Consider the following 10,936-nt stretch of genomic DNA (forward strand, 5'->3'; position numbering starts at 1 on the left):
CAATGAAAAGATAACACTAACAAATAATCCCCATTTGATACAGGCTTATTGTTTTGTTTTTTTTTCCTTGAAGCCCCATTTTCCCCCTAGGTGGTAGGTGCAATTCACAGATTATTACAACTTACAACACACTCATTTTTGTTTTTGGAAAAGGGATCCAAACTGAAGCCCCTAAAATGTATTTGGCAAGTTTTTCGGCCCCTCTTACTACCGACATGGGCTGGGCTTGTTCTTTAAGATACCAACAGACGCAATGATTCGTTTTTGTAATTGGGGGAGGTTAGGCGGTGCGATATATAAAGCGCCAAAAGTCAAAGCTCATTTCATATCTTCATTTTCATTTCATTTCATTTCATTTTTAGGGTTTCCATTTTTAAATTCGAAAATTCTCTCTTCTTCGCTTCGTTTTTGTCGAAGTCTCTCCTTACCCCAAATCCCTAATTTTCTTTACTTCTTTCCTAAACTCCGATCAGTTGGAGCCTCAAGGTAAAACGCATCGTTTAATTTCTCTCTCTCTCTGATATATATAATATAAATTTAATATAAACCCTAAGTCTAAGTCTAAAATTTTCATTTTCTTCGATATGTTTTTTATAGCACAAACTAGACTCGGCCCCTGGAGCTCCAGTGGCAAAGAGGTAATTTTTTTTCCTCTCTTTATCTCTCAAATTTAATTTCTTTAGATTCAGATCTATTTAAATTCCTAATTCAAATATCTATATATTTAATTATTCTCTGTATATTGATTGCTAGTTCATTGATTTATTCTTTCAAGTGTATATTTTAGTGATTTATTGCTTGCCAGTGGACAAAGTGGTAATTTTTGGGGTACCCATGAGAGAAAAATAGGTGAAAATAATTTTTTGTGATATTAAAGAAGCGAAATTAAGAGTCCACTATGGTTTACTGTGAATTTTTTTGGGGTTTAAGGTTTTGGTCGAAATGGGTCTTGGTTGAATAATGGGTTTGAAATTGAAAATGGGTTTTTGGGTTGGTTAGGTTTGGTTAAGAAAAAAAATGATGTTTTTGCTGTAATTATCTTGTTATTGCATTGATATAAGATATTAGTGTTGGTATACTAACTATGTCACAATATTTTACAAGATTGATGTTAAGTTAAATGGAAATGAAGGCCATTGAAAGTGTGCAATTATGCGATGTGCTTATTTGGTTTATTAATGTTTCTTTGGGGAAAATGTGCTAGTGGTCTATGTAGATATGTGCAGTGCTCAACTTTTTCAATTTTTAGTGTTTTGGTCATTGGGAGATTTTGTTTGCTTTATGAATTGGGGTAGCCTGTTGGTGTGCATATGATGGTATCATTGGCTGTGAATTTTTGGTGTGGGCATTCTTGTCTTTGTAGGTTATGCCAACTTTTTTTCTCATTCTTTTTGTTCAGCCTCAATTTATATTTCAATTATATAACTTTGGGTTTTATGTTCAATCCAAATTTCATATTGAAATGAAAGTAATTGTCTCATCTATGCGTAATTCATGCTTGTGATAAATGGAATCATATAAATTTTGTTGACAAGTTTACTGTTTTCCTTTCTTAAAAGTATTATGTGAATTTGCCAAGAGCATTTATAGCTCAACTGGTTGGCACCTCTTGGTGTTTCCTTTGGAGACATGCAAGGTTCAAATTCCGCCTCCCCCTTTTTATTTTTTTCAATATTATTTTTTAAAGTTGTTCTTATGTATTTGCCTCTATAATTCTATTTGCAATTGAGAAATAAAATAGTGGTTTTTGGATAGAATGAAAAATTAACAAATAGCATTGGGAGTTATGCTTGCCTTTTAATGATTATGTTTTTGAATGGATTGTCAATCATTTCATTATTCATTTTATAGAAATGGCAGAGAAGAGAATAGGGTCTGGCTTGGCAGGGAAGGCTACGAAAAATCACGTTTTTGCTTAAATATCTTGTTCTTGCACAGATATTAGTGTTTATGTCCTAACTATGTTACATTATTTTACAAGATTGTTGTTAAATTAAATGGAAGAAAAGACCCCTTGATGTGTGCAATTTTTGTGTGTTATTACAAGATTTGTTTACCTTTTCTTTAAAGTGTTATTTTAAATTATTAATTTTTTAATACAATTTTTTAGTGTATTTTATTTTATGTCTGTTTTATTGCATACTGCCTGTAAAATTAGTTATGCAAGATGTATTTGCCTCTTTGGCAAGGAGAAATAAAATGATGGTTTTGGCTAGAATGTGAAATTAATTAATAGCATTAGGATTTGTGCTTACAGTTGAATGATTATGCTTGGAAAGGATTGTCAAGCATTAATTATTTTAGAAAAATGGAAGAGAACAGAATAGGGTTTTCAGTTGGTATGGATGGCTACAAAAAATCACATTTTGCCTGAATTTTTACTCTATTAGTGGCATTTGTTTGTCTTTATATGGTACTATGTGTTTTATTGTATCTTTTTTTATTTGAGTACTGTTTTCCAATCATATTACGACATTCATGTTAAAACTTGTTACTTATCGTAAAGAAAAGCATTCATGTGACTATACTACCCTTGGATTAAAATAGAAGTAATTAGGCTTATATGTCGTGACAGTCCTAATTTTATGGTAAATGTCTTACTTTATAAGGCAGCACTACTCTGAGAATAATAAAAACAGCTGGAATTACACAATTTCATTTAGATTTGCTTTCAAAGTATGCTGATCCAGTCATTAAAGTAGTTGAGATAAATTTACAGGGATTTTTTTGTTATTATTATTATTAGTTCATTCAAATTGTGCTATTCTTTGCTATTTTGGTTTTTGAAAGGTTCTCTTTTGGTGTTCATATTATGAGGTACCGATCAGAATAAATTTCGGAACCCCGTTAATTTACATTGGCAGGTTTCCATGCCAATATTATGCAATTTTGCTGTGGATAAGTTCTTGTTGTGGTTTTGTTTGGATATTTTCTGACCTTAATAAATAGTTTTGGCCTGTAGATAAGTTTAGGTACATTTCCTTTGTGATGAAGGTTTGCCTTTCTGAAATCGAAGTCATCTTTCTAACATTGGCAGGTAATTCACATAGTTTTCTGGATTTTTTTGTTCGTTCGTTAATTCAATTTGCATGCGTAAGTTGGATAAAACTCATTCTAGACGGGATGGATCTAGATCCCTGGCTGATATTCTCACGAAGTGGAAAGAATATAATGAGCAACTTGATTCCTCCAACGGTGAGGAAAAACCAGTCCGTAAAGTTCCTGCCAAGGGTTCGAAGAAGGGATGTATGAAAGGTAAGGGAGGCCCAGAGAACTCACGTTGTAATTACAGAGGTGTTCGGCAGAGGACATGGGGAAAGTGGGTTGCAGAAATCCGGGAGCCAAACCGGGGTAAGAGGTTGTGGCTAGGTACTTTTCCAACAGCCATTGGAGCTGCACTGGCGTATGATGAAGCTGCCAGAGCCATGTATGGTTCCGCCGCCCGCCTCAACTTTCCCAATGTTAAGATTTCATCTTTCTTAAAGGATTCTCCAAAGGATTCTTCTTTAGTTGCAACAACATCAGGGTCTTCTTCAGTGGCAACTGCCGGAGGGTCTGAGTCGTCAGACGAATCTGAGGGTTCTGCATCAGAGGGCATTGATCTGAAGCCTGTTTCTCCAAGTGTAAAGCATGATGATGGGGTAAGTGAATTGAGAGCCAATTCGTCGCCTCCTCGAGTATTATGATGTATATTTTCCATATTTTTACTTGGGTGATGGCCAGAATTTTCACATATGTGTATTCAGGTATGGCTGGATTTTGATACTTGTATTTTGGTGGTGGCTGGAAATTTAACATTTGCGCTTCACTGGTGCGCTATAATATCTGTCTTTTTCTATGTTTTGTTTTTGGTTGAGTTTTGAACTTTGATTTTTCTAATGAAACGCCCATTTGATATCATAGGATTTTTCCCTGGATAATGCAATACAAACTACAAAGAAAACAATCTTACAAAAAATCTTGTAGTGGCACGCCATGCAAGCCAAATTGGAAATGAGGTTTGTTATGGTTGGATAATCTTTTGTTTGCTGCATTTTTAGCCTGAATTTCTTTTAAAAAATGGTGTTAGCGAGCGCTGAAACCAACGTTCACGTTTTCGTCTTTTTTTTTTTTTTTTTAGCGCATGAATAGTAAATTTACTGCAAGACAAAAATTATTGTTTATGTACTGTAGTAACACTGTTTATATACTGTATCAGTACTGTTCACGCATTAAAAATATTAAAAATGGGTTTCATGGTACTTTTCACACATTTAAAAATTATTTTGTTACAGTGTTTTCAGTTTTCAGTTCCAACAACAATAAGTTCAATCTAAACAGACCATTAATTGATGAGAGCATAACATGTAATGCTCCTTAAACAATATACCAAGATACTCGTTATTAAAGGGCAAATATGATTTATGAAAAAAATATTTTATCCAGGGAAACAGTTTTTTTTTTTTTTTGGGTGAGAAACTTGTTTTTTTGTTTTTTTGTACCAAATCTGATGGCCTTGTATTCTGTAAGATATCGATGCAGGTCAGTATGAAATTACACGCTAAAACCACCCGTATAATTCTTCAAATCGCTGAGAGAGGTCTTTTTACTTTTTACCTAAACTCAAGCGGGTATTAGTTGAGATTCATGAGAATATTAGATAGTTCACTTTTATTTTTTATAGATATATATTGATTGTTAGGAGTGTTGTAACTCAATTGATCTCATTTGATACTTGGTGGTGTTTTCAATGGAGATGTATAAGATTTAAATCCATCTCCTTATAACTTTCCACCTCTCGTTTTGTAACAAAAAAAAGAAAAAGAAAAAGCGGGCAGATACTCCGACCCATGGGCAAAACAGATGCTCCCCATATTCCAACCCTCTAGAACTATATATGTAAGCTTCTCTCATCAAAAAAAGAAAAAGAAAAAAAATAGAGAGATATATGTAAGCTTATTATTATTATTTTTTTTTTATGGAAATATGTAAGCTTCTTTTTCTTTACATTATATTAAGAGGGCTCCCATATGCATCATCAAAAAAGAAAAAAGAAAAAAAAAAGAGGGTCCCATATGCAAACAAGAGCCTGAAACTGTGGACCAGTTATGCCCTTCTTTTTTCTATTGAATTGAAGACGTTCTATTCTAACCAGAAGGATGGTGCCGAAGTTGTGAATTCAGGGGACATAATCTTGCATATGGGTGCTTAAACTTAAGACACCACACCAAAACACACAGTTCATATAAAAATGAAATTCTGGTTAGCAATGCAAGTAATCTTAGACCATAAATTTCGACTTCATGAACCCTATAGTCTATACAAGGAAAGTGAAATAGCAAGTCACATCAATATGGTCCAAGACATTAAAACCACCACCCACAATTTATTTTGAACATGTTCGGTTCTTATGCCCTCAGAATAATCCTCCTGCGGTAGCCACAAGTAACCAAAATCACTTAAAGGGGGCCAACTTGTGATAGCAATCTCTCGTCTAATTAACAGAAACCATGAATCTACATTGCTATTATGTATGAATAAGATGAGGGTACATGTTTCTGGTTAGAGTGCCAACCATAAACATGTGGAGCACTATGCATATGAACAATTTACACAATCCAATTATCCATTTATATTCATGCTTGGTACGTCTATCTTCCTGACATTTATTTAATTTATAAAGTAATCATAATGTATTTTCTCAATTTGTACTCATTAACCATCGACTAGACCAATCATTTCGCTAATAAAACAATCACCACAAATTTTCAAAAAAAAAAAAAAAAAACAATCACCACAAACCATTGTCTTATGAAATAAATTTGGCTTCCCATTGAGTTGAGTAAGGATGGTTTTTTTTTTTTTTTTTTTCGTGGAAGAGTAACGATGTATTAAAGTCTAAAGATTTGGGCTTTTTTTTAATAATTTGATTGATGAACTAAGTTATGCTACACCAGATTCTAAAAAAAAAAAAAAAAAAAAAAAAAAGTTATGCTACACCTTTCTTCTTCTTTTTCTTTATTATTATTATTACTATTTTTTTTTTAAATTTCTATAAAGTATCAGTTATGCTTTACTTCTGATACAGTAACATTTAAATATTCACTCCTCGGCTCTGCACAGATAAGTAACCACTAATTCTTCTCAATAAAAAAAATAAAAAAAGGTAACCACTATTTTGTTTTTTAATCGGTAACCACTAACTACTTAATAGCATCAAATATTCCTGCCAGTCAACGTTGACTGCTGCAACTGAAACATGCAACAAGTAACAACTTGATCGCATTACATTATTAGGGTTGTGTTAACTGCACCCTTCCATTAGAGTGGTTTTGTGCCCCTAATTTGTGCACAACTCGCTCACGTGGATCACCCCTCCACCAACCACAGCTCGCCACGTGAGTGAGTTGTGCATAAAGTAGTGACACCAAAATTTTCATTTCCATTAACACCAAATTTTATGTCAGAATTTTTGTCTTTATGTTAATATTTTGCCAATATTATAGGTTTAAGAATCAATTTTATACAATGTTTCCGATTTATTTAATTTTTTATTAAGCGGAACTTACATTATTTTAACTTTAACAAGTACCACACAATACTTGTTAATATTTGCCTTATTGTTATTATTATTAAAAGTGTTCAAAATTCTTTCAACACTTCATAATTCTTGTGGGTGTGTGTAATCCTGTCACATACATATTACATAATTAAAGGAAAAAAAAAAATTATTACGAATCTTTAAGAAACTCTTTAACAAAACAAAGAAAAAAAAATCCTTAATATATTAGTTGACTGTAAGTTTGGAACCATAATTTCTAGAATCTCATGAGATTTTAGAAACAATTAGACTACTTCTTTAGATTTATGTTGTTTTCAATTAACTTAATTGGTAAAATATTTTGTCATTAAATAAGAGGTTTGGGGTTTACTACCACAAAAAATCAATTGATGTCTAGCTAGATAAAAAAGAGCAATTATGATGGAGCAAACATCATAAATTAAAAATCAATCCTCTATATATATGGGTTTATAATTACTTGATCACGGGATCTCTAAGCCCATGCAGGTTTTTATTTTTTTTTATAGGACATGCAGATAGAGCTGGTCAAATATGAATACAAACAAAATTATCCATCAATATCTAATCGAGGATTATGGTCTAAAGTAAAATCGCACTCACCGACTTCCTGTTCTAAGTTGCCATGCAACATGGGAATTGGATTCGTTTTGAAGACAACGATCGATAAACAATGACCACATGTTCATGATCTTATCTGGTGTTAAGCATCTCACTGTTTCGATTCTAAAACCAGTAAATAAATAATAATAATAATAATAATTAAAAAAAGAAACCTTTAATCGAAATGAAAAAAAAATGTAAATAGATCATTATATTAGCCAATTATAACCTGTTCAATGGACACAAAAATTTATTAAAAATATTTATAAATGTACATACTATTGTTGAAAATTTATATCATATTCATTCTTTATTTTTCAAATAAATAATCTAAGCCAGAGAATTTATATAAAAATTGATTTAGTTCTGTGGGGCTAGTGAATTCGCGGCCCAGGCCCATTCTGCATGGGGGCTCAGGGGCTAGGGCCCACGCTGAGGAGAGCCATTGCCGAGGACAACCTCCTACTCGGCACCTCACGAAATGCCTGAGGAAGGGGGGAAACTGAGTTCAGGGGTAGGGTAAGGGAAAAAGCTACCAACATCATAATACCAAGCCCTGTATCTGACAAGTCCATACTCTAGACCATACCCTTTAACTTTCCTAGCGACCCCAAACCATACTGGAGTATGGGTTGACAAGACAGGTCTGCACCTCGAAAAAAGGGTGAGACTTACACGTGAACCTAAAGGAAGAGAAGAAAGACGGATATAAAAGGAAGAACTCCCCAGAAGAAAAAAGGAGGACTCTTTCCCCCCGGAAAAAGAGGAGAGAGGGAAGGACACAAGGATCCTTGGACAGCGTCCGAGGACAGAAGTCCTACAACCCGTTCCAATGGAGGGCTTAGCTAGTCAAGCAAGGCCCGCCCGTACAAGAATTTCCATGGACGCCACGATCAAATCGTCCACTTGTGCCCAATGTCATGCCATTTAAACCCACTCTCTACAAATCATATTGTTGGGGTCCATTGCATACGAGCCCAACGTTACTCTTGGGCCGTTAAATAAATCGCATCCCTACAATTGGTGCCGTCTGTGGGAATGGCTTGCGCGTTGGCTCAGGCGGCGATGGAGTTAAGCTTTTGTCGAGCAAGGGTCTATGAGAATGCCTTTATGACCAGCGACACACTGTTGTTGTTCCAACATAAGTTCCCATTAGGGGCTACGCCTCGCAGTGCCAATGGCATTGGCAAGTCTAGGGGCTTCAAACATCAAGCTAGCTTCCCCCACCTTGTTCGAGGAGCTAACCTTCGGAAAATAAATAAATAAATGAACAACTATAAGTTTTGGACAGAACCAAGGCCTTGCATGGTCCTCGGACTCAAGCCTATGGGGAAACCAACTACTTACAAGAAAAAATACAAGTTTTGGACAGAACCAAGGCCTTGCATGGTCTTCGGACTCAAGCCTCTGGGGAAACCAACTACTTACAAGAAAAAAAAATATAAGTTTTGGACAGAACCAAGGCCTTGCATGGTCTTCGGACTCAAGCCTCTGGGGAAACCAACTACTTACAAGAAAAAAAAAATACAAGTTTTGGACAGAACCAAGGCCTTGCATGGTCTTCGGACTCAAGCCTCTGGGGAAACCAACTACTTACAAGAAAAAATACAAGTTTTGGACAGAACCAAAGCCTTGCATGGTCCTCGGACTCAAGCCTCTGGGGAAACCAACTACTTATAAGAAAAAATACAAGTTTTGGACAGAACCAAGACCTTGCATGGTCTTCGGACTCAAGCCTTTGTGGAAACCAACTACTTACAAGAAAAAAAAATACAAGTTTTGGACAGAACCAAGGCCTTGCATGGTCTTCGGACTCAAGCCTCTGGGGAAACCAACTACTTACAAGGAAAAAAAAATACAAGTTTTGGACAGAACCAAGGCCTTGCATGGTCCTCGGACTTAAGCCTTTGGGGAAACCAACTACTTACAAGAAAAAATACAAGTTTTGGACAGAACCAAGGCCTTGCATGGTCCTCGGACTCAAGCCTCTGGGGAAACCAACTACTTACAAGAAAAAATACAAGTTTTGGACAGAAACAAGGCCTTGCATGGTCCTCGGACTCAAGCCTCTGGGGAAACCAACTACTTACAAGAAAAAATACAAGTTTTGGACAGAACCAAGGCCTTGCATGGTCTTCGGACTCAAGCCTCTGGGGAAACCAACTACTTACAAGAAAAAAAAAATACAAGTTTTGGACAGAACCAAGGCCTTGCATGGTCTTCGGACTCAAGCCTCTAGGGAAACCAACTACTTACAAGAAAAAATACAAGTTTTGGACAGAACCAAGGCCTTGCATGGTCCTCGGACTCAAGCCTCTGGGGAAACCAACTACTTACAAGAAAAAATACAAGTTTTGGACAGAACCAAGGCCTTGCATGGTCCTCGGACTCAAGCCTCTGGGGAAACCAACTACTTACAAGAAAAAAATACAAGTTTTGGACAGAACCAAAGCCTTGCATGGTCCTTGGACTCAAGCCTCTGGGGAAACCAACTACTTACAAGAAAAAATACAAGTTTTGGACAGAACCAAGGCCTTGCATGGCCTTGCATGGTCCTCGGACTCAAGCCTCTGGGGAAACCAACTACTTACAAGAAAAAATACAAGTTTTGGACAGAACCAAGGCCTTGCATGGTCTTCGGACTCAAGCGTCTGGGGAAACCAACTACTTAGAAGGAAAAATACAAGTTTTGGACAGAACCAAGGCCTTGCATGGTCTTCGGACTCAAGCCTCTGGGGAAACCAACTACTTACAAAAAAAAAAAAATACAAGTTTTGGACAGAACCAAGGCCTTGCATGGTCCTCGGACTCAAGCTTATTGGGAAGCCAAGTACTTAAAAGAAAAACTACATTACATGGACCTTAGAATCTATCCGAGGAGAACTCTCCATTAACAATTGGGTTAATTCCTAAACTGCATGGATTCTCAAGTCTGCTCTCGGATCCTCAGTACCAAAGGGATTGAGGCAATATAGAGCAATATGTTGCCAAAAACACAATCGGAGTCCCTTACTGTTCGGTCACCCCCTCGGATGAATTATTTAGAGTTTATCGTTCTCGGACGGTCTTCTCGCACTTATTACAGAATATTCAGCTGTTATCTCGGTTAGTTTCCTAAGTTTAACTTACTATGAATTATCGTTATTATGCCTGGTAATGTCGGTAAATTAGAATTAGTTGGATTATGTTTCAAGGTTTCCTGCTCTAAGTATCATTGAAGAAAGACACACATGGAGCACACCCATTCACAAAGTAGTGTTGCAAAAAAGAAAAATATTCAAAACAAGTAAATAAATTCCCTTTTTATTAAAACAAAGAAATAGTACATCGTACAATGAAAAGCTGGAATCAGCTTATATTAAAGCTAACTACATAATCGAAAAGAAAGATACAAGAGAATAAGATAAAGCCGAGGAAGTAGTACAGAGGAGAGGTTGGCTGCTGCTTCAAGACTTTGTTCTTCCTCAACACTTTTACATGCCCATAACTCAGGCAGCAAAAGAGCCCAACGTGGGGCCTGCACCGTTGAAGAAAAGGTGCAGAGAGAGCCCAGTTTCAGGCTAGCGCAGCTGAAGAAAAGGTGCAGGGAGCCGGAAGTTGAGGAGCCTACACAAAAATTTGCCTGCGACAAGGCAGACGGCGCTGATGGCGGAAAACTCTACTTCTGATGCACCAAGGATCTGGTGCGACTAGTACCTGCTTCGGATTTTGACTAAAAGAAGGAGAAACACCATTTCTCCCTTTGTCAAGACGGAGTATTTTCTTGAATCTGTG

General features: G+C 36.1%; 1 protein-coding gene across 2 annotated transcripts; it reads left to right on the forward strand.

The window, feature by feature from the left end:
• The first annotated feature begins 312 nt into the window (after positions 1-312).
• On the forward strand, positions 313-3,838 carry LOC126695412 (putative dehydration-responsive element-binding protein 2H). Of its 2 annotated transcripts, none has more exons than XM_050392146.1 (3): positions 313-486; positions 598-638; positions 2,963-3,838. In XM_050392146.1, exon 3 carries the CDS (start codon positions 3,090-3,092, stop codon positions 3,684-3,686), a length of 597 nt encoding a protein of 198 aa, XP_050248103.1. In that variant the 5' UTR covers positions 313-486; positions 598-638; positions 2,963-3,089; the 3' UTR covers positions 3,687-3,838. The 2 variants fall into 2 exon arrangements, with proteins under 2 accessions (XP_050248103.1, XP_050248102.1); XM_050392145.1 differs by having other exon boundaries at positions 314-486; positions 3,038-3,838.
• Positions 3,839-10,936: the final 7,098 nt, after the last annotated feature.

This window comes from Quercus robur, chromosome 8, assembly GCF_932294415.1.
Source record: "Quercus robur chromosome 8, dhQueRobu3.1, whole genome shotgun sequence".
NCBI lineage: Eukaryota > Viridiplantae > Streptophyta > Magnoliopsida > Fagales > Fagaceae > Quercus > Quercus robur.